Below are 22419 nucleotides of genomic sequence, written 5' to 3'. Positions count from 1 at the left end.
GAACTTTTTTTTTTTAAAGTTCAGGAAAATGTATTTCATGTAAATCTCATTTACATTGAAACCTCACGTGAACAAATGAAAAAACAATCTGACAGTTTTCATCTCAATTGTCAGGTGCTGTCCATGAAGAGTCTGAAGAAGAAAATGAAGAAGATCAAAAGCATGACGTCAAAAGACCTGCTCACCACCCTGCTTTCATTCTACTTGTCTGTACTGCAAGGCCTCCTTCACATGGTCTTCAGTGTGTTTCGAGGATTTTGCAGAATTTTATACAATACTGTATTTGGAGCCAATCAGGTTGATGGCACCAAGAGCATAAAGGTATGGAGTTGACATCATCCACAGTTTATTGGGGGGGAAGAAAAAAAAAAAACTCAACCCTCATGCTCTTCTCAGGTGTCTGAGCTACTGGCTAACATGCCTGACCCGACTCAGGATGCAATCAGACTGGAGGGAGAAGACAAAGAAAGAAAATCCTACGACAGAAGCTCAGTGAACGAGGACCTGGCGTACTTGGCTGTCAATACCAGTGACTCGGAGCTGCTGTCGGACATTTTCGGCTTGGATTTACGGAGAGAGGGAGGACAATACAAACTCAGTCCCCACAACCCTAATGCCAGTCTCACTGAAATGCTCAATTCTCCACTTCCTTCCCCGCCACCTTCTGAGCCCAGACAAAGGCAACAGGTGAGGATGGAATCCTTCCGTTGATAAGAATATTTGAAGAACAGTCAAATTCCTGATTGGTTTTTTTTCTCCCCTCCCATTTCAGTTGAACAGCTCTTCTTTGGATGAGGAGAAGGAAGCAAGGCCGGTGAATCCATGTGAAATAAAGAAAAAGTAAGTGTGATTATTTTATTGCTTTATTATATTCTTGGAAACCTTGTTGACACAAGAATGGATTCCATTTAAATTGTGTGACATTTGTCATTTCACAGAAGTGAAGAGAAACAGGAGAAGAATGAGAAGGTGAAGGCAAAAGTTAAAAGGCGTAGGGTCTGGAAGGATGAACCTGACTTACAGGAGTCGGTGGTCTCAAAGAAGATTGTTGCGTATCAGCGAAAAGTCCTGGTAAAAAAAATTTTTGGGAACTTTTTCTTTGTCAGCTGGTATGTTTGATGATTTTGCTCACATCTTTTATTTTCCTCCCACAGAACTATTTTGCGAGGAACTTCTACAACATGAGGATGCTAGCTTTATTTGTTGCATTTGCCATCAACTTCATTCTTCTCTTCTACAAGGTAGAATGATCTCAATATTTTGACTTGATTAATTTCATTTATTCAAAATAGATTATAAATGAATCTTTTTGTTCTATTTAGGTTTCTACATCGTCATCCGTGGCCGAGGAAGTGATCTCAACCAATCAAGCAGACAGCTCCATTCAGTGGGATCCACTGGGTGGTGAGCCGATGGTCGAAATCAAAGACGGGGTCACGGATGACCCCAAAGAGCCCTTGAAGTTAGCCATGGTCCATTTTGTTTTGGAAGAGGGCAGCGGATACATGGAGCCGACATTGCGGATCTTGGCTATCCTTCACACAGTCATCTCTTTCTTCTGCATTATCGGATATTACTGTCTCAAGGTATGCGCTTGTTGGAAAGTATTTCATTATCATGATCATGCTTATCTTATTTGTCATGTAGGTTCCTCTGGTGATCTTTAAGCGTGAAAAGGAGGTCGCCAGGAAGTTGGAGTTTGATGGTCTTTACATAACGGAGCAACCATCTGAGGATGATATCAAAGGACAGTGGGACCGATTGGTTATTAACACGCAGTAAGTTTTTTTTAATTATTATTTTTTAAAGAGCTAAACGAGGATCTTCTCACATCCTGCATCGTGATGAGTAACAAAATAAATATATGATGATTAAATAAAAAATGGTAATCACGTATTGAGATGACTGGATGCTTTGAAAACTTTTGATTTGTCACTTTCAGATCTTTCCCCAACAACTACTGGGATAAGTTTGTGAAGCGAAAGGTAAGGTGTCTTTGACAGTTCAACCGTGTCCGTGAAACGTGTCAAGGGAATTTTACTCTGATTTTCCGCAGGTGATGGATAAATATGGAGAATTTTATGGTCATGACAGGATCAGTGAACTTCTGGGATTGGATAAGGCTGCTCTGGCCTTCAGTGATGCTCATAAAAAAAGGAAGCCCAGAAAAGACAGCTACCTGGCAGCTGTGTGAGTACACTACACAATCAAAGACACGTTGAGTTCACGAAAAATCGAAACGGGCTCATCCCGAGAGTCATTTGATTTTCTCCACAGGCTGAACTCCATTGATGTCAAGTACCAAATCTGGAAGTTGGGCGTGGTGTTCACTGACAATGTAAGCATGCACGTAGAATGATTTGGTGGACACCATCTCTAAAATCATTTCTCTGCTCCCCAACAGTCGTTCCTGTATCTGGCCTGGTATATGACCATGTCCGTCCTGGGTCACTACAACAACTTTTTCTTCGCCGCACATCTGCTTGACATCGCAATGGGTTTCAAGACACTCCGGACGATCCTGTCTTCAGTAACGCACAACGGCAAACAGGTCGAGCATCTTCACATCCACTTATGGCTTCATCTGTCAACTATCCCAGAAAATGACTTTCTTTATAATAATAATTTTGTCTTCATCCGTCTTTCCTTCCAGTTGGTGTTAACAGTCGGCCTTTTAGCGGTGGTGGTGTATTTGTACACAGTTGTAGCGTTCAACTTCTTCCGAAAGTTCTACAACAAGAGTGAAGATGGAGAATTACCTGACATGAAATGTGATGACATGTTGACAGTGAGTATTAGAAGGATTTTTTTTTTACTTAGGATATTAGACCATAGATTAGACTCCTAATTCCTGTTGTATCCTCTTATAATGCTATTAAGTCAAAAAGATGTGGTGCGCTAGAGTTGCTAAGAAAACTGTTTTGCACAGTTGCACACTGCAGCCATGTTAGATAAGTAACTTGTGTGTCAAGTAGGTCCACTGCCATTTATGGATTGAAAGTCACGGGATTTTACTTTTACAGTATTCACCCTCAGGCACTGGCTTTTGTCTGAATAAGCTTCTGAATTTTGTAGCACATCACGCTAATCAAATGTGAATCTAGATCCAAAAAAAAACATTTGTCACATTTTGTCAATTTGAAGTCAAACTTGATAAAGAATGAAATACAGCTGGAAATGCATGTGAAGGAAATGCTATATAAGGCCTCGACAGCTGATGGTGTGTGTGTGTGTTTTGTAACGGGAGGGGGGCCTTCTGTCACCCGGAAATTTCCCAACTAATCCCCCATAGTCAGCCATCCATAGCATTCCATAAAGCTCTATTTATTCCTATTAAGGATTTGAGGGGGTAGCCATGGCCTTTTCTACACAAAGGGGACAGAGGCATGAAAAGATGAACACAAGAAAGTCAACTGTGGCAGGAAAACTAGTTTCTGTGTGTGTGAGGTCCATCAAATAACATTGTTTGCCTCTCTTTCCCATGTCTTTTTTTTTTCTGCCAGTGCTACATGTTCCACATGTATGTAGGTGTCCGAGCAGGGGGGGGCATCGGTGACCAGATTGAGGACCCGGCAGGGGACGAATACGAGATCTATCGCATCATATTTGACATCACCTTCTTCTTCTTTGTCATTGTAATTCTGCTGGCAATCATCCAAGGTGAAACATTTCATTGAGGTGGAATGTGCTATATTGACTTCAGCTAACAAAATAAAACGAAAGGTCGGCAGCTGGATCAAAGCGGTGATAAAACTTTTGACAATCCTAGGTTTAATCATTGATGCTTTTGGAGAACTGCGGGATCAGCAAGAACAAGTGAAGGAGGACATGGAGGTAAGCAGGCCAAAACAAATTATTTGACACAGTGAATCAGTGCAGGGATGTCAAATGATCATACATTTAACTCGCCATCCGATATTTCTTCTCTTCCAGACAAAATGTTTTATCTGCGGAATAGGCAACGACTATTTCGACACAGTGCCGCATGGCTTTGAAACACACACTCTGCAGGAGCACAACTTGGCCAATTACCTGTAAGTACTCTCGGAAATACTGCTGTTGTGTTTTTACACACACTTACTCGTTTTCAAAACAGAGACAATATACAACAAATGAAGTGGGAACATTTGGACAATTCATTATTGTGAAAAGAGAGTTGGGACCCTTGCAGTGAAGAGCATTTTGATACACTTTGTGTTGGGAAATATATTTATATGATATTTCTCTAATGGCATGTTTTTGTTGCAGATTCTTTGTGATGTATCTTATCAACAAAGATGAAACAGAGCACACAGGACAGGTAAACCATCTGACTTCATTTGAATCGTTGATTCATTGAGGAGTCGGATTTTTTTTCCATCAGGACATTATTTCAAATTGACAGTGTCATGTAAAAAAATAATTGTCCTGTTTGTCTTGAAGGAATCTTATGTTTGGAAGATGTACCAGGAACGTTGTTGGGAGTTCTTCCCGGCTGGAGATTGTTTCCGGAAACAGTATGAAGATCAGCTGAACTGATCTGTCTCTGGAGTTGTTCTCCCTTTCCGGTGGTTCCTTGCATGTGTTCCGAACCACATGATTATGCCTAGAAACACTCCCCCAATACAAAATGGCTTCTAAAAGCAGACCAACTGACTTTCATCCAAGATCTTCCGAATTCAGTAGGTCACCTTGATGACTCTGCCCCACATTGCAGCACACTTCTTGAGGGATATTGTGTGGACATGGAAATGATATGATGATACTGGCTCACCAAAAGGTTTGGATACATGAAAACAATTTTATTCCATTTTAATTTGGAGAACATCATTTTCAGTGCATAATTTAATGCGCTTTGCAATATTCAGCAGAAGTTGATGTATCCAGACTTGATGGACACATCTTGTAAAATCAAACTATTGGCATGTGACTGACATCTTCAACTCAGACTTGAGTCGTTCTTTTTCTTGTTTTTGACAAAACAGTAGCAGAAAAAAAGAAGTGAACAGACGAGACACATTTGATGGTGGTACTGCAATATCGTCTGTTTTATAAACTCTTTTTGTTACCACTGTCAAAAATGTGACCTTGGAAATTTTTGCCTGCAATACAGTGGGAAGACAATGTGCCTGAAGATGAATACTTTTCTAATATTTAACAAGGGAGTATTTTAATGGTTTGAATCCAAGTGGAGATGTTATGATGATGTCCACAATCTGCACATGTCATTATTGTGTGTGTGTGTGTGTGTGTGTGAGTGTGAGCGTGAAGAATGCTGTAAATCTGCTCGCAACATGACGTTGGATGATGCTCTCCTGAATCGTCCTTATTTATGCTTGTTCTTTCATTTGCTTCTTTTCAAGGCTACACAAATAAACAAGTTGTGAAGTTTGAACGAGGGATTAACTTCCTGTACTTTTGAATTACTACCTACAAACATTTTTTTTGGAAGGATCTGAGAATTGAAGCAACTTGAGATAACTGGAGATGTTGGCTCTCGGACATTTTCATTTGTATTTTAGGGAGCTCCGATTTTCGCTTCTGGAATATTACGCAATATTATGCTAACTTCATTATTTTGCAGCTGCTCAAAATGAAATGTGTCTGGAATTAGGGATGGTGATAGACGGAAGAGGTGATGCATGGCAAAGATCCCTTAAAAGGATTTCCAGAGCCGACAGAAATCATGAAGAGAGACGAGGTAAGTTTGGTGGGCTTCATGACGATCAAGAGGAAAAATGGCCGGAGATGCTATTAGGGGAAATGTGGCTCAACTTGTCAACATTTGATGTGAAAAACAAAAATCAGAAATGAAAATATTTATTTTTGGGTGGGTAGAGAACAAGTGGCCAGCAACACAAGAGAAATAATGACACTGACCTTATTATGTTGACCTTTGACCTTAGCTACTATATAAAGTGATCAATTGATTTCTTTTGCCCATCACTGTAAAATAAACTCTAAATTTTCCATGCTGTTTTTTTTTCCTCCTCCTAAACTGAACTCTCATGAGGCAGATCTTTGTGTTGTCAAGTAGAACCCCTTGTGTTTTTTTCTGCATAAAGTTTAAAAGGCGGGCGGTGCCGTCTGCTCCACTCACACACACACACACACACACACACACACACTTCTTGAGCAGTCTGAGCAGCCGAGGAAAGCAGCATGCTGCTCAAGTAGGGCTAAGTAGGATATTCTACACACGCCTGGTAAGTTCTTTTTTTTTCCCCCCAACAGTTTTATATGAATTCAAATAAGTTTGCATTTTATCATGGTCGAGTCATATATTTCTGACATCGGGCGAAAGACCAACAACTAATGACACCCGCAATCCATCGCAAATTGTAATTTAATTTTTTTTTCTTTTTCATTTCTGAGGAATTAGACAATTATTTCAGTGGTTAATTTGGAATGTTTATGATTTATGATTTCCTGTTTGTTTTCACAGTAACAGTTCCACGATGGCAACACAACGGAAGAGCGGTCGGCAATGCGCCTTTCCACAGATTTAGGTCTTTCTGTGGAGGCTGCATGTTCTTGGTAGGTTTTTCACAAACCTGGTCAAAGTATTGTCAAATGTTTCTCTGAACTGGAGGTATGATTGGTCCAAGCCGAACATTTTCTGCACGTGTCCTCATGATGGTTCTGGCTTTAATTAGTACAGCCTGTATTAGTAATGTCATCTTTTCTTTACAGGCTATGCTAATCTATACCATAATCAGCAGTGCAATGGAATCTGAATGGAAGGATCATCTTGTATTTGCTAGATCATTGATGCTATCATTGCTTTCCATGTGTGTAATGATTCTCACACCATTTTTTAGGATCTTCATACATTGCACGACAGTATTCTGCATACGTACGTATGTGTGTACGAGTGGGAAATATTTTGAAATAATTCATCTCAATTGTCTCCACTGTATTTGTATATATATATATTTTTTTATGGATTTGTACTTTATGTCATTTCTGCTCATCAATCATGCAGTTATGGATTCTCATTACTTTTGAATGGATGAAGTTAGTTACCAATTTTGCCTCTAATTTATTTCTCCACTCTTCCTTTAGATGCCTGCTGGTCATTATGGATCAAAGCTCAAGATCGGACGCTGCCTTCATCCCAGCTACTTTTGGTACTGTCTTATTAAAATCTGAAATTTAAGCTCTAAATTTGAAGTCCAAAAATTGGCGGAAGGCTGGAGTTATTCCATTTTTATAAATATTTCCATTTCAGATGGCTCTTACCAGGAAGTTGCCATATTGTCTGGCAATGTCGGCGGGTGGAGTCCCCATCACTTCAATAGTAGCAATATTTCGCAAGGGGCAAACTTCAGTGAATCACCAGAAAATAGGACATTCATCCAGGAGGCAACCACCTTTGACCCATTAGGAGGACATACAGTCTTGCAGGTAACAAGCAGATGTTTTTAAGTATTTTCTATCAACCATTCACCATTTATATTCTATTACATCCTCATTTAAATCATTTGAATACAGCGCTTGAATTGATGTTTTCATTTATTTAATTTCATTCAGTCATTTTTTTTAAGGGTTAAGTTGAACTACACTGTAATCCAAATTATTAGGAGGTAATTGCTGATTTATTTAACTATTCAAACTAATCTGAATTGTTTTTGGTCATTAAATGAATCTTCTCTACTCCCTGCAATATAACTTAAAGTCATTAAACAGCCTTACTGAGGAAATTTTGAAATGATTATACAGGGATAAATGATAATAATGATTTTAATAATCCTTTCTCCATCTTCAGGTTATAGTCATCGTCTTCCTCACCGGGTCACTTTCTCTCGTGACTGTTGTCGGGAACATTTTAGTCCTGTTGTCCTTCAAGATCAATAAGGCGCTGAAGACGGTGAACAACTACTACTTGCTGAGCTTGGCCTTTGCTGACCTGACCATCGGCACTTTATCCATGAACTTGTACACCACCTACATCATCATGAATCAGTGGGCTCTGGGGCCGGTCATTTGCGACCTGTGGCTTGCAATTGACTACGTCGCCAGTAATGCTTCAGTCATGAACCTCCTTGTCATAAGCTTTGACAGGTAACGAACTACTTTGTGATTAAAATTAAATTAAAATTCTCATCCTTTTTTTTTTTTTTAGGTATTTCTCCGTGACCAGGCCTTTGACATATCGTGCGAAGCGCACAACTAAGCGAGCCATGACCATGATTTGTTTAGCCTGGTCAATCTCATTTATTCTTTGGGCCCCCGCCATCTTGTTCTGGCAATACATCGTCGGTGAGCGGACGGTGCCATCCAATGAATGCTTCATCCAGTTTCTATCTGAGCCCATCATAACATTCTGCACTGCGATAGCTGCCTTTTACTTGCCAGTTACCATTATGACCACCTTGTTTTGGAAGATCTATCAGGTGTCAGAAAAACGTGCTAAGGATATACAAGGTCTTAAGGGTTCTGGTGTTGGAAACAAAAAGCGGGATGATGGTGCCACCAAGGACAATAACAGGAATGATGAGCCGCCTTCAGACAAGGACAACTCGAGTATTCCAACAGGAATGAAAAGCAGCAAAGGGAAATGTAGTGCTTTGCTTTTTCATTTATCCCGGAGGTTCAGAAGATCTGACACCACCACAGGAGAACAGAGTTGCTGTGACAGTTTGAACAATAATGATGTTTCAGAGGAGGAAGAGGAAGCGAACGATGCCGACCAAACAAAGCTTTCCACAGGTTGGTTATAATAATCTCGAGCTTGATTGCTATGTCGCACCAAATTGTCTTATTTGTTATCTGTAGATGGAAAGAAGACGACAAGGGCAAAGGACGAGTCGAAACTGCCTGCCGACGCATCCCCTGAAAATATCTCCATGAAAGATGTGAAAAAGTCCGGCTCAAAAGCAAAGACAGAGGTTAACAAACGCAAGAATGAAAAAAAGACAAATGACAAAAAAGCAGCACGGACACTCAGTGCTATTCTTTTAGCTTTCATTACAACTTGGTTACCGTACAATATCATGGTCTTGGTTAATACTTTTTGCCAAGACTGTATCCCGGGAACTCTTTGGGCACTGGGCTACTGGTTGTGTTACGTCAACAGTACAGTTAACCCGATGTGTTACGCGCTTTGTAACAAGACTTTTCGAACAACCTTCCGAGATATCTTAATGTGCCAGTGGAATCAAAACAAAGCCAAGCCTCAATTGAATAAGAGGAATGCCGCAGCTTGCCGAAAGAAAGAACAAATGTAGATCAGATGGAGTTTTGGAACCTCCAGTCCAAATTTGCTACTGGTGTGCTCGCTCTTGAAAAAATGGAGAAGTGTGACAGTGACGAACTGCAGTAGCAGTAGTAATTTTGCATCGCTTACTGAATGTGGGAAATCATTTATTGACAATAACCACATCTGGTGATAGTGGTAGTGTAAATATTTAGACAAATGCAATTGTTTTTGTCTTTTCATTTATTTTTTATGGTAAACAGACCCACAAATGAGTGTTTTGTGTATGCACAATCGTTTGTGTTGTATGACAGTATTGCATGGAACGCACAACATCATTTTTTTTAGTGTGTCAAATACGAGATGAATAAACAAAACCATGGAGATATTTAACAATTTTGTTTAATTTTTTTGGGATGGATGGACGGACGGATGGAGAGAGACAATTCGAAATTGCTAATCTCTTCAGGTTCTTTTTATGACAGGCCACTTTAAAGACACCCCACATTGGATCATGTCAACAGGAAACCGAGAATCATGGGTAATGTAGTGAGGAACCAGAGTGGCAATGAATGAGCCTTTTGTCATCAGAGCAGCAGCTAATTCTTTTTTTTTATTAGCCATGACTTATTTCTCTTTGCATCTCTTATGTGCCACTCTATTTTTGCATCATGCTTTGCTGATTGAGCTCCATTGAGCATGCAGAGCCTGCGTCACAATTTTGGAGCAGATGGAGAGGAGGAGGGGGAGGGTATGTCTGAGAGGAAAATAAAGAGAAGTGACGGGGGTGGCGTTGAAGGGGATGCGATGGGTGTGTGAGCATCGCGCTGCTGTCTTTTCCTGAATCAGCATCAACATAGAGCCTAGGCAACCTGAAACCAGTGTTGATCTACTCTGAATCACCACGATTTCCATATTGATCATGACAATCTGTGGTAGCTTTTTATTCACCAGAGACTCCAGTGTCGTACCTGTCCTCGGGATCTAATACCATCTGACTCGGGCAACATGGGCAACCAGGAAGCTAAACAAAAAAAATCTGCAGCGGCATCTGGAAATGGTGGTTATCCTTCACTGGAAGAAGGATGGAGCGAAGGAGGAGGGGACATGACAAGACGGGGTGGAAAGAAACAACACGGTAAGAATGAAGGTAAAGGGGCAAGCAGCACGAGAGGAGGAGGAGGAGGTGGAAGAACGCAGAGCACAGGTCCAGGCAAGAAGAAAAACAAATGTGAGTCCAAGCCCTCTGTTTTTTCTATCCGCAAGAAAAAGGCTCTTCTCGTAGGTAAAGATGAAGATGTGCTCCTGGCATCACAACAAGGTGATCTGGCCAAAACACCTGATCTGTCTGCAGATGAGCTTGGACAATCAGACACTGAAACGGGCGTCCTGAAAGGTGAGCGAAAGCCATGCAATGGAGCAGAAAAGGGAGCAGCAGCAGCAGAGGATGGAGGACACAAGAGTTCTGGATCTGACACTGATATTTACAGCTATCACTCAGCAGCAGAACATGATGATTTGCTCGCAGACATCCAGCTTGCTATCAAGCTCCAACAACAATGTGACACGGTTGAGGTCAAGAAAACACTCAGTAATGGAGTTGTTGAATTACCCCCCACTGAAAGACTTGACCTGACACCCGAATTAGAACTTGGATCAGATGCACTATCTTTCCTGGAGGGAGGAACCCTCTCAGATACAGACCAGGTAGCTGACAAACCACAAGGATTACAATTGTCGTCCCTCAGAGAGGAATCCAATGGGAGGAAGGAAACGGAGATCAAGGTGCCAAAATCCTCTGCTAGTGTTGCTGAAGTTCCAGAAGAGCAGCACACTGAGATGTTGCCGTCCCTGCCCGCTGCCATGGCTACAGTCAACCCATTTACCATGGCAACCAATTTCACGTTGGACGGCGCTCACACACTGGAGCCGGAAGCAGGAGATGAAAACCACATTGAGGAGCCTCATGCGAATGGAGCTCAAGAGAACCCCGAGAAAAGCAACGCTACCATGGTCGGAATGATTTCAGGGAATATGTTTGAAGAAGTCACGAGTGCTGCCGAGTCACTCGAAGACTGCATGAGCATCGTATCGGAAAGTAATCACATAGCATCTGCTGGAAGCATCTCTTCCCCTTCCAGGAGGAACAGTGTTTGCTTTACACCTTCTCAAGGAAGCCCCACGTTAGCCAAACACATTCACAGGTCCAGTAAAGCTGCTTCTCCCTCAAACCCCATGGTGAAACCGTACCCTCCTGTCTTCGCTTCATACATCAAGACCACCACCAGACAACTCAGCTCGCCAGGACATTCACCGGCTCTATCTCCTTCCATTAGTCCCATGTCACCCAGAAGAGATCATCAACATTTCCGAAGGTAACGGTAGTTCATTTAGGACTTGATTGATTGTTGAAATACGTTTTTTGCTCTCAGGATGATGGTTGGTGACCATCAAGTCCCGAGGAAGTGCTCCCCAAGCAATGCTGCTCATCTGAGTCGCTCAGCTGATTGGACGGACGAGTTTGAGAGGAGAATGAGATGCAAGCTCAACAATTGTCACTCTGGGGATTTAGAAGACTACAGGTGCAGAGGTGGAGGAAGCCAACCCATTTGTGCTTCTTCCTGTGGACAAGTTGCCTTCCAAGATGTTTTTACAGGTAATTGCTGAAGCTCTGTCAAGAACCAGTCAACTAAATGTAACTTGATGAAGTTTGATGAATTGATTTTCATAAGCACTATTCCATATTTTTGCTGGTTTGTCCAGGTAGAACTCTCCTGGAGAAAGTGTTCCTTCAACAACAGCAGCAGGAGGAGCCAGAAGAAGCTGAGAGGCTCTGCTCCAGAATATTAGCCATGGGTCTTCTTCTGCCTTTCACCGACTGCTTCAGACAGCAACTCGGAGCAAATCCTTCTCCTATTGGATCGTCTAAGTTTCACGTATGTATTTGAATTTTTGTCGTTTGATTTCCGTATAATAACTTTGAGTTATTTCTTCAGCATGACCAGCTCTACACGTGGACCACTGTTAATCAGCCAACTATTTCCCTTGATCATCTTGAGGGTAAGCAACCGGGTCATGTGAAAGAATGCAGGCCTAATGGAGACAGAGCCACAGATCCAGGTAAGACCAGGACACCTGAACCTCCATAGAACGTTCATGTCTTGAATTGTGCCAGATGTTTTTTTTTCCATCTTTTCAGAAAATCAGACAGGAATCTTGGTTTTGAGGGAGCAACCAAATGAGAGCCAGATTTGTCAGGTAAGTCATAGAGACACTTCTGTTCTGTGCTCTTCATAGTTTCCATCATCAATGCTCCTCATTTGGCAAGAAGACCAACAATAAAATACAAAACATTCATTCATCTTCCAAATTGCTTCATTAAGAGTCAGTCGAAAGTGAATAATGACTCATTTGATTTTTTTTCCCCCACCTCTATTTTCAGGAAGAGGTTTTGCTGAAAACAGTGAAACTGAAGGAAAAACATGTTAATGTCATCCAACAACTGGAGCAAACCATTGAAGATCTCAGGACTAAGATTGCTGAGCTGGAGCGGCAGCCCCCTCTGCTGGACAGAGATATAGAAACAGACCAGGAGGAAATCTTTTTGAAGGAAGTGTGTGATGCTCACTTTCAGACTGAAGCAGATCAATTTCTGTGTTCTCTGGAGGCAAAATCTGTGCAAACATCACCGATGGATGACAGCTTTAAGTTCAAAGTGCCTTACGCTGAGCCGAGTGGAGCCAATGGTTTCCCCAAACTCCCATTGATACAGTGTTCATGTCAGCAGCAACCCCTGGCCACGCTTCCAGGTGGGCCATCTCCTCCTTTAGCAGTAGCTAAGCCGCCACCAGCTCCACCCTTACCAGCAGGTTCAATGCCACCGCCACCTCCTCCACCTCCTCTCCCTGCTGGACCTCCTCTTCCTGGTGGATCTGCTCCACCACCACCACCTCCTCCTCCTCCTCCTCTCCCTGGAGGACCTGCTCCACCACCTCCTCCTCCTCTCCCTGGTGGACCTGCTCCACCACCACCACCTCCTCCTCCTCCTCTCCCTGGTGGATCTGCTCCACCACCACCTCCACCACCTCCTCCTCTCCCTGGCTGTGTTGCTCCACCCCCACCTCCTCCTCTCCCTGGTGGTGTTCCCCCACCCCCACCTCCTCCACTCCCTGGTGGGACCCGTGCACCTCCGCTCCATCCCCGACCCCCTCCTCCACCTGGTAGCATCTGCATTCCTCCAGCTCCCCCAGGAAGTCTGGGCTCCTTGCCTCCTCCTCTGCCTTTGGGGCTATACACTCTTGGCCTCACTCAAGAGAAACCACCTAGGAAAGCAGTGGTGGAACCTCCCAGACCTATGAAGCCACTGTATTGGACCAGAATCCAGTTACACACGAAAAAGTAAATGGTTATTTTCAATTCAAATAACAAATACACTGAAAATTATTCTAGTTTAAAAAAAGGCTCATCTAAACATTTCAAGCAAATTATTCTTTTCTTCTTCATCAGGGAAATATCATCTGCATCCGTGTGGGAGACGATAGAGGAGCCTGAGGTGGACTTTGAAGAGTTTGTGGAGTTGTTCTCCAAAACGGCCGTCAAGGAGAAAAAGCAGCCACTCTCTGACACAATCACCAAGTCCAAGGCCAAACAGGTCAGATGTTTTAAATAATGCCTTGTTTGATTCCAAAGTGACGATTGAATTATATGCAATTATAATTTTTGCACAAAAAAAAACAAACCATCAACACACATGTATACTTTCAAAACGTCAATATTCAGAAATATCATCTTGTAATTCAGCATCCAAATAATTTTTGCTACTTGTCTTAGGTTGTCAAGCTCCTAAGCAACAAAAGATCACAAGCTGTCGGAATCCTTATGTCCTCGCTCCACCTTGACATGAAAGACATCCAACATGGTGAGTTTGTTTGGATTTACACTTGACTTGCAATCCGGTTTCAATCCTATTTTCTGACATTATCCGCAGCCGTCTTGAACTTGGACAACACAATAGTAGACCTGGAGACCCTTCAAGCTCTCTATGAAAATGTAAGTTATGTACAGAAATTTTGATTAGTAAATACAATCGAGTGTCACTCATATCTGTATTCTGCAGAGAGCGTTGCCAGAGGAGCTGGAGAAGATTGAAAAACATATGAAATCCACGAAAGACAAGGAGAATGCAAAACCTCTGGACAAACCTGAACAGTGAGTTGATGTCATGGTACGGAGATTTCAGTCATCAAATGATTTTTTCTTCTAGGTTTCTCTACCAGCTGTCCCAGATCCCCAGCTTTTCTGGTCGAGTATTTTGTATCCTCTTCCAGTCGAGCTTTTCTGAGTGCATGTCATCCATCATGAAGAAACTGGATACACTGCTGAATGTATGCAAGGTAAATTCATCTGCCAACAAAAAGCTTCACTTGTTAAGTGCGATACAAATTATGGCTGCCTCTGTTTAGGTTTTACAGGACAGTGAAAAGGTGAAGCAGGTTCTTGGTCTGGTGCTGGCTTTTGGAAACTTCATGAATGGAGGAAATCGCACAAGAGGTCAAGCTGATGGCTTCAGTCTTGACATCCTTCCTAAACTCAAAGATGTCAAGAGCAGTGTGAGTAACCGCATATTAATACAGAGGAAGCCAAAGTAACATCTGCGAGAAGCAATTTGTTCGTTCGTTCGTTCATTCGTAACTGCCTGTTCTGCTTTTCTTCTCTACATACAGGACAGCATGAGAAGTCTTCTGACTTACATAGTTGCATACTATCTAAAGAATTTTGATGAGGTGAGCTTTCACAATGATTATGATGTCATTGTTTTATGGATTGGTGATTTGTGCAAAGTATTGTTGTCACTATTTGTTTATGTTTTTTGTTATCGTATGATGAAGGATCTCATAATTTGGTTAGATTTTCATTCAATTGTCAAAGGGACAAAATTTCACCTGACTGATTTTTTTTATTTTGGAATGATTTGAGTTTTTATTTGGATGTGTTTCTCCAGGATGCTGGAAAAGACACTTGTGTTTACCCTCTCCCTGAGCCTCATGAATTATTCCAGACTTCCCAGATGAAATTTGAAGACTTTCACAAAGATCTCACTCGACTCAGAAAAGACCTTAGATGTAACTTCTATTTCAAGTTAGGCCTTATAACACGTGGGGTACTGTATGATGGTCTTCCGACTTCATCATGATTTTTTTTTTTTTTTCCAGCATGTACCTCAGAGGTGGAACGAGTGTGTAAAGCTTCCATTGAAGATAACCTCCAGCCTTTTAAGGACAACATGGAGGGATTTATTTTGGAAGGTATAAACAACATTTTAGGTGTTTGATGGTACATGATGGTTATATTCTGCATTCCGGGTAATCACAGTAAGTCCTGTACATTATTCTTCCATAGCTAAACATGAACTTGATGCATTGGAAAGTCATCTCAGCAGCACACATAAACTGTAAGTAGAAGCACTAATATGCTTTTTTACAGTCATGTTTGAGTCTTAACAATATTGTTTTGATAGATTCCTGGAAATCACAGTATTCTACTCAGTGAAGGCAAAGGGAGGAGAGAAAGAGGTTTCACCAAACACAATTTTTTCTGTCTGGTATGAGTTTTCCTCTGACTTTAAGGACCTGTGGAAGAAGGAAAACAAATCCATTCTAAAGGAAAGGTAATTCATTGATCACCAAAACCCCTCATTGTTGTAAAAGTGTAAACATATCATTTAAGCAATATACAGTATATGCATATTTATTTGACAGGTTAAAAGTAGCAGAGGAATGTTTTCGACAAGCCAAAGAACGGGCTTCTTACAGTGTCAAACCCAAACATGCAACAGGGATAGTAAGTTGACCCCATTTTCAACGTCTTTTTATTGTGAAAACAATTTGTAATCTTTGTCCAATGTGTTTCTTCCACAGAAAGCCAAACTTGGCATGAAGATTTGACTCACTGGACTTACTTTTTTTTTTTTTTTTCCTGATAAATGATGATGGATTTAACAGAGTGTTTTCAGTCTGTTTTCCGGGATGTCTAATTTCACTGATCAACTTGCTGAGATGATAAACAAGGATGACATTTCCTTATGCTGGATATAAGAAGATTATATTTCAAGATTTTCAGGACATTTGGGAAGTGGGGAAAAGCCTCAAAATGTACAAGAGGAAAAGAGAGGGTGTCTTCCCAACCCTAACCTCTAAAATGAATCGCCACAGCTCAAATGACAGTCTGTTGTCTATTGCAGTATCAATTTCATTGTTAGTGGTAAAGTGTTGAAACAATACATTAAAGTGCTTGATAAGCAACACATGCTCTCTTTTTTTCAATATATTTTATTTCTGGCTTTAAGAAACACTATAAGAAATCAAGATAAATAATTGTGTGCATAAAGGCTTTACAGGTGCAATAAGGAAATATATCTATTATGGGTGATGACGTAGGTAAAATGGCTGCCATGTCTGAGTGACGTCACTTCCGTGTGCTCGAACTGTAATGGAGTCCAAGTATAGAGTGTAACAGCAGTTGTAAGAGAATTATGGGACCCAAACCCAAACATTTTAGGCAAACACGTCATGTTTATTAACCAAACAAACGAGGGACAACAACAACGAAAGACTGGCAATTGTGAATCTGCCATGGCGAGAGCAAAGGGAAATGGCGTACATCCGCCATTGCTTCTCCTTCCACCATAAACCCTACACTCACGAGCTCAACCATGACGTAGTAACATGCCATGGGAACGCCGATCAACCGGTTTAAAGACTTGCCCTGGTGATTTGATCTACTTTTGTAAGACCAGTTTTCAGAAGTAAAAACATTGATGTCAGCACTAGTTTGGTTTTTGACAAGACATATCCATCCGCTTTTACTTGAGCGTCAAGAGCATCAACGAAAGCACCCGGATGGACTGTCATGGCCGCCGTCTCTGTCGTTCCACAGAGAGCTGAAAAGCCCGTCGAATATTGCCGCTGTTTGTTTTTTCCGGCGCTACTGTATTTTATGATGTTCGGTGTCAACGGGACCAAGTCTGAAGTTCCATCAAGTTAACAGTAAGAACATTTTGATTTAGCGTAACTTTGTATAGCTTCGCGTGGGTGGTGGCTTTATTTACATGACAACTAATCAATAAACTCCAGCCATAATGTATTTTCGATCGTGAGAATTTTATTCAGTTATTCTAGCAGTGTAATATTCTATTTCGGTTAGCTTTTAAATGTACTGATGCAGCCCCCTGCCCGCCTCCTTTTAAACTTGTTCGACACTACTTGTTCGACACTCAACCAAGTCAACAAATTTACATCCTACTTTCTTGTTAAGGTTGTGATCGTTTGCCCTTTTTCAAATGTTGCTGTACTTAAGTTAGCCAAGCCATTGCTTTGAGCCATGTTGAGAAACAGCCAACTTTTTCCTCTCTACCTTTGTGGTACCTGCAAGTAGAGATGAGACGAATATTTATATCAAAATTATAGGCGTCCGATTGATTATCATGATTTTTATCGGAATTATAGGTGTGAGGTGCAACTTTGTATTTTTTGCACATTAGAAATTGTAATAAGTAGCAAGCAAAATGTATGTTTGTGCGTGCCTGAATGTAGCGTATTGAAAGTGTGGCTTTATCTATTGTTCAAATAAATGAGTGTTACTCTGGCACTAAGATTATCAAACGAATACCTCTGAATGGATATAAGAAGAGTTTTGCCTTTGCTATTGCTATTTTTTACAATGCTTTTGACATGAAGTCACAGTCATGTCGAACAATAACGTCCGATGGCAATTACGAGCCCGCTAACAAGTTTAAGTCGACCGAAAATGGCATTGTTAAAGTAAAATGAATTATATTCCTTCTGTATTTTTCTTTTTTGCAGATACTGTACCAACTCGTAGTCTTCAGAGAATCTGACATCAGTCCTACCTCTTCCTTCCCTAAGGTGCTGCAATGTATGATTATTAGGCATTACATCCGTGACAAAGAACCTCTTACCAAAGATAATGTTAAACTTTTTTCGATCCTAGATTCTCAGGGATGGATGAAGATCTCGAAGGACCTCACAGTTCTGCCTTGAATTACATTTTGTCATCTGCAGAAGACGTCAAAGACGCTCCACATTTCAAAGATCGAGGACGCCGTAGTCAAGGCAATGCAGGCGGCTTGCCTGTTAAGCAACACGGCTCCACCAGGAGAGCCAATTATAAAACTCAGAAAGGGGCTGTTTTTTCTGGAAACATCCTGAGTTTTGGCTGCTCAGTATGTAAGGACCATTCGACCTACAGTCCTAACGATCTCCTTAAACATTTCCGAGAGGCCCACAAAGGGATTTTACCGACGTACCCTTGTGATTTGTGCGGATTTGCCACGAACGAATTTGCAGCTCTTCAACGTCACCGAATCGAGCACAAAAATACTTTGGTTACATGTGAGCTCTGCTGTGATGGAATTCAGTATTCACTACTTTTGCTTACAAGACACTACATCATGTGTCACAGTTCCAACGGAAAGTTCCAATGTGACTGGTGCGAGTTTACAACTGTGGATGCGGGGACTTTTGTCCAACACATCCACCATCATAACGAGAGTCCTTGGAAATGTTCCAAGTGTCGACATATCAGCTTGAATGAAGCGGATCATCAAAAGCACCTTAAATCTCACCGAAGCGTGTTACCTTTAATTTGTCAAATCTGTGGATACTGCGCTACTACCATCAAGCAGATTAAAGGACACACAGGAGCTGCTCACTCAGCAGGCAAGCATCCATCCAACCAACAACTCCATCCAAACGTATGGAAGACTTTAGAAAACGGAGCAACAAATTCTTCTCTCAGTTGCCACCAGACGCTTGAAAATATTTCCGAGCTGCAAGAAACACAGAAGTTGCCAAAATTATTTGGTATATCAGGGATCTTATCGAACCAAAACGGTAGAACAAAATCGGAGGTGTGTTCCGAGGACGAGGCGGCGCACACTTTCGACGGGACACCAGCAAAAAAACACTCCGCTCATCGAAACGCTTTGACCGCAGAACAATCCTCGCCGATAATGTTGCTGGACAATGATGGCTGCGGCTCGCCGACCAATCCGAATGCACTGACCGTTCTGATGGTGAAAAACAAAATCTCTCTCCCCCCAAACTGCACAACCAAGGTGATGGGATTTAAGATGGTCGATGGGAAAAAACATCTGGTTCTCAAAGTAATACCAGTGGCAAAACAAAACATGTGCATCCAAGACAATTCATTAGTTGATTTGGACTCTTCAGAAAGCAGGTCTGCATTTTGTAGAAGTGAAGTCCTTGTTGAGAATGGTGAATCATCTAGTAAGAGCTCCACATCACCTTGTTTTGATGGAAGTGAATCTTGTATACAAAACGATGATATCATGGCAGTTAACGTCAAGGTTGAAGAGGAAGAAACACCGGTTTTCCCTCTCGAGTCTTCTCCTCCTCGTGATGATTTGGGGTTGAGAGGTGGCCATTGTGTAAACGGCTCTTCCACTTCAATCGCAGAGACTGATCCGATTGGCAGACAAACGTTTCATGCATTTGATGACAAATCTGAGACCGGATCAAAAATGGACCATCCTGTTTCTCAGGAGGCATCACAGGGTAAATCAACTTGCAAAAACCACGTCGAGAATTGCGAAGCGCTAGATGAAGAAATGATAACTTACACGAGAAACGGAAATATTTTCGAGGTGCATAAAGAGAATTCCCGCAAATGGCCTGAAATGAGTTCCCAAAGCACTCCAGAAAGTACTGAGAGCACGAGATTGATTCAATTCCACGATTACCAGCATCCTAAGAAACATTTGGCAGAGATGGCCTCATCCTCCTCTTTTGGAGAAAATGCTGTAACACCACAAAGTTCTTTCAACCACCAAGTATTCGCTTTTCACAATTATTCCAAGGAAGCGCTTGGTATGTCACCCAGAGCATCTAATCAAAATGATGGTGCACCAGAACTGACAGCAGGCAGAGAAATCAATAATATAGCATCTAATTTTAGTCCCACATTATCCGAGTTGTCAGAAGCTTTTGAGGACGATGACTGCGTTGATGCAGATGAGGAAAACCCCGAATCGGTGCTGAAAGATTTTAATGTTATAAAAATTGAGGAGGATCTCATTCCCGTATCGGCCAATGAAACTTCATCCGCGTTGGGCAATTTTGTTGAACAACACTCAGATGAAATAATCACACAACAACTTCATAAGGAAAGGACTGAATCTTTACATTCAAGCTTAGATTCATTTGATTGTTCCAAACCAACAAAGTCGATTGGAAGACTTCAAGAGCAACATGAAAAACAGCAAGCGGTCTTGACGACTAATGAGAAAAATTCGGCTATGCCAATGCAGCTCAAGCCCACGCCGAGTTTTAAGCTAATCACTCAATGCGTAAATCCTCAAATCAATGTCTCCTACACGACAAAGTCTGGGTTTGAAACCTCAAGTAATCACACCAGTGAGCCCGTTCCTCCTCTAAAACATCCAAATAAGGCAGCGTCTAGTGATAAAGTGACAACACTTTCTTCTCTTCAAAGTGGGCTTAGTACCTCCCCTCATTATCTTCTCAATAGCTCAAATTTAAAAGGTCCTGTATTCCTTTCTAGCGCATCATCCAACGCTCCAGACAAAGTGACGAAAACACAGCCAACTTGCTACTTGTTGCCAAGGTCAATTCCTTTTGTTCAAGCTCCAAGCAGCTCTGGCCTCAAGCTAGCAAGTGCAAAGCTCCCGTTGAACTCGGATAGACCTCTTCTGGCCATGCCTGTGAGTTCGAGCGACAAATCGAGCAATTTGCAGAGCGGTCGCCAAACATTTTTGCTTCGGTACATTTCCCCACCCAAGTCCAATGTGCTTCTCAATCATCTGGAAACAAAATCCGTCAGTCAGTCTTGCCACAGCAGAGACAAAAGAGGTAACAAAGTTGTATTTAAAATTGTTAGCCCTACCACGAGTCTTCTCAAGAATGGCTCACCTTCCTCGAGTTGTCAACCTTTACTTTTGGCCACCTCGCCTCCAACCCAATGTTTTCTTATGCCTTCCAACAAAACAAATGCTTGCAACAACATGAACAAGATCATCGTCAAGCAGAATTCAGCCCAAAGCGCTGTCAGGGAATCGATGCCTCAATTGACATCCAAGTTCAAACCAAGTCAAGCAGATAAACCTCAACTAGCTCCACGACCAAGTCGACCTCCAAGTCGGAGAAAAGTGCGCAGGAAAGTACTGTTTGATGAGCTTCCAGAAACAGTCCATAAAGCCAGAAGGTTCTCCAACCAAGTACAGACTGAGAAAGACACAACTGTGTTTTGGAGTCCCATCGCAAAAGAAGTTGAAAGAACCTTGAGACTCGCCCCGTTCAACTTTCTCCAGCAGATTAAATGCCCCCGTAGATACCAACCCGTCGTCGTGCTTAATCATCCAGACGCCGATATTCCCGAAGTGGCCAATATAATGAAGGCAATCAATCGACACAGAGGCGCTGTTGTCAAGGTGGCCCTTTCGCAGAAAACCGTTAAAGCGCTCGCTGAGCTTGGTCCCCAAGGGGGGGAGATTTTGACTGAAGGCGTTCTGCTGCAAAACAATTCGCCCAGCCCACGAGCCATTCAAAGCGTGGTCCGAGAGCGTTTCCTTCTCAAGCTCAAGCTAAGGAAAAAGAACCAAAAAAAGTATGAAGTTGTGGAACCTCTGTCAGATAGTAGCCAAAAGACTGTGGTGTTCGACTGCTGGTTCTGTGGTCGGCTATTCGACAGCCAGGAACATTGGATTGGCCACGGGCAGCGACATCTCATGGAGGCAACACGAGACTGGAACAAACTGTTGTAAATGTTTTCAGATACCCTTCGATATGGCTAAACAGCAGGGTTACAGATGTATATGACCTTTCACGATGTTTTATTTGCATCTTTGTAAATACATTTTTTTATTTGGAATATTTTATTGGTGCTTTTTCTGAAATTAAATGGAGCTAACATGACTTCAGTCATGCACGTGTGTTTGAACTGTGAATGTGTTTCATTGTAATTCATTAAGATGTGTTAAATGTTCGGACCTACAAAAAGTTCATTCTTTTCTTTCTCGCAAGTCAACTTTTGCACTGCCTCACAATTTTGTTTTTTTTTCTCTTTTTTTTTCCACATACAGCTTTAAACCATTTTATTACCTTCCAAACAGGAATTCAGGGGCATTCGTGACAATGAAAGATGCCAAGAACAATTCTCTGGATTAGAAATGTACAATTATGGTT

General features: G+C 41.8%; 4 protein-coding genes across 9 annotated transcripts in view; all 4 read left to right on the top strand.

Annotated features, from left to right (window-relative positions):
* Positions 1 to 5374, top strand: part of ryr2a (ryanodine receptor 2a (cardiac)) — a 30055-nt gene extending 24681 nt beyond the window's left edge. Inside the window, exons 98-114 of the mRNA XM_088359815.1 lie at positions 115 to 321; positions 397 to 687; positions 773 to 840; positions 939 to 1071; positions 1155 to 1241; positions 1323 to 1586; positions 1648 to 1778; positions 1943 to 1985; positions 2057 to 2190; positions 2278 to 2338; positions 2405 to 2551; positions 2654 to 2788; positions 3504 to 3660; positions 3770 to 3834; positions 3934 to 4034; positions 4249 to 4300; positions 4423 to 5374. Coding sequence (XP_088215941.1) covers positions 115 to 321; positions 397 to 687; positions 773 to 840; positions 939 to 1071; positions 1155 to 1241; positions 1323 to 1586; positions 1648 to 1778; positions 1943 to 1985; positions 2057 to 2190; positions 2278 to 2338; positions 2405 to 2551; positions 2654 to 2788; positions 3504 to 3660; positions 3770 to 3834; positions 3934 to 4034; positions 4249 to 4300; positions 4423 to 4518 — 2172 coding nt within the window. The 3' untranslated portion in view covers positions 4519 to 5374. The remainder of the gene's footprint in view (positions 1 to 114; positions 322 to 396; positions 688 to 772; positions 841 to 938; positions 1072 to 1154; positions 1242 to 1322; positions 1587 to 1647; positions 1779 to 1942; positions 1986 to 2056; positions 2191 to 2277; positions 2339 to 2404; positions 2552 to 2653; positions 2789 to 3503; positions 3661 to 3769; positions 3835 to 3933; positions 4035 to 4248; positions 4301 to 4422) is intronic.
* Positions 5375 to 5515: 141 nt separating this feature from the next.
* On the top strand, positions 5516 to 9574 carry chrm3b (cholinergic receptor, muscarinic 3b). Of its 4 annotated transcripts, XM_088359824.1 has the most exons (7): positions 5516 to 6185; positions 6425 to 6516; positions 7045 to 7109; positions 7211 to 7386; positions 7748 to 8043; positions 8105 to 8691; positions 8758 to 9574. In XM_088359824.1, exons 3-7 carry the CDS (start codon positions 7061 to 7063, stop codon positions 9207 to 9209), a joined length of 1560 nt encoding a protein of 519 aa, XP_088215950.1. In that variant the 5' UTR covers positions 5516 to 6185; positions 6425 to 6516; positions 7045 to 7060; the 3' UTR covers positions 9210 to 9574. The 4 variants fall into 4 exon arrangements, with proteins under 4 accessions (XP_088215950.1, XP_088215951.1, XP_088215953.1 ...); XM_088359825.1 differs by having other exon boundaries at positions 5516 to 6516; XM_088359827.1 differs by lacking the exons at positions 5516 to 6185; positions 6425 to 6516 and adding an exon at positions 6560 to 6835.
* A 161-nt stretch (positions 9575 to 9735) lies between these two features.
* Positions 9736 to 16479, top strand: fmn2b (formin 2b). 2 transcript variants are annotated; one of them, XM_088359816.1, is made up of 19 exons: positions 9736 to 11553; positions 11611 to 11834; positions 11942 to 12114; positions 12175 to 12298; positions 12378 to 12436; positions 12621 to 13576; positions 13685 to 13829; positions 14009 to 14096; positions 14166 to 14227; positions 14295 to 14386; positions 14442 to 14571; positions 14641 to 14787; positions 14902 to 14961; positions 15180 to 15300; positions 15391 to 15483; positions 15578 to 15629; positions 15696 to 15845; positions 15937 to 16018; positions 16096 to 16479. In XM_088359816.1, the coding sequence occupies exons 1-19, from the start codon at positions 10187 to 10189 to the stop codon at positions 16120 to 16122; spliced, it is 4152 nt and encodes a 1383-aa protein (XP_088215942.1). In that variant the 5' UTR covers positions 9736 to 10186; the 3' UTR covers positions 16123 to 16479. The 2 variants fall into 2 exon arrangements, 1 of the variants encoding a protein (XP_088215942.1); XR_015854007.1 differs by lacking the exons at positions 15937 to 16018; positions 16096 to 16479 and having other exon boundaries at positions 15180 to 15316; positions 15696 to 15788.
* Positions 16480 to 16674: 195 nt separating this feature from the next.
* LOC148382896 (zinc finger protein 518A) lies at positions 16675 to 22181 on the top strand. 2 transcript variants are annotated; one of them, XM_088360585.1, is made up of 3 exons: positions 16675 to 17223; positions 18040 to 18102; positions 18188 to 22181. In XM_088360585.1, the coding sequence occupies exon 3, from the start codon at positions 18198 to 18200 to the stop codon at positions 21996 to 21998; it is 3801 nt and encodes a 1266-aa protein (XP_088216711.1). In that variant the 5' UTR covers positions 16675 to 17223; positions 18040 to 18102; positions 18188 to 18197; the 3' UTR covers positions 21999 to 22181. The 2 variants fall into 2 exon arrangements, with proteins under 2 accessions (XP_088216711.1, XP_088216712.1); XM_088360586.1 differs by having other exon boundaries at positions 18040 to 18112.
* The last annotated feature ends 238 nt before the right edge of the window (positions 22182 to 22419 follow it).

The sequence above is a fragment of the Syngnathus floridae genome, chromosome 18 (genome assembly GCF_059516105.1).
Source record: "Syngnathus floridae isolate MCC-2025c chromosome 18, RoL_Sflo_1.0, whole genome shotgun sequence".
Classification (NCBI taxonomy): domain Eukaryota; kingdom Metazoa; phylum Chordata; class Actinopteri; order Syngnathiformes; family Syngnathidae; genus Syngnathus; species Syngnathus floridae.
The sequence above is the reverse complement of the archived record's forward strand: the minus strand, read 5'-3'. Positions and strand labels throughout refer to the sequence as shown.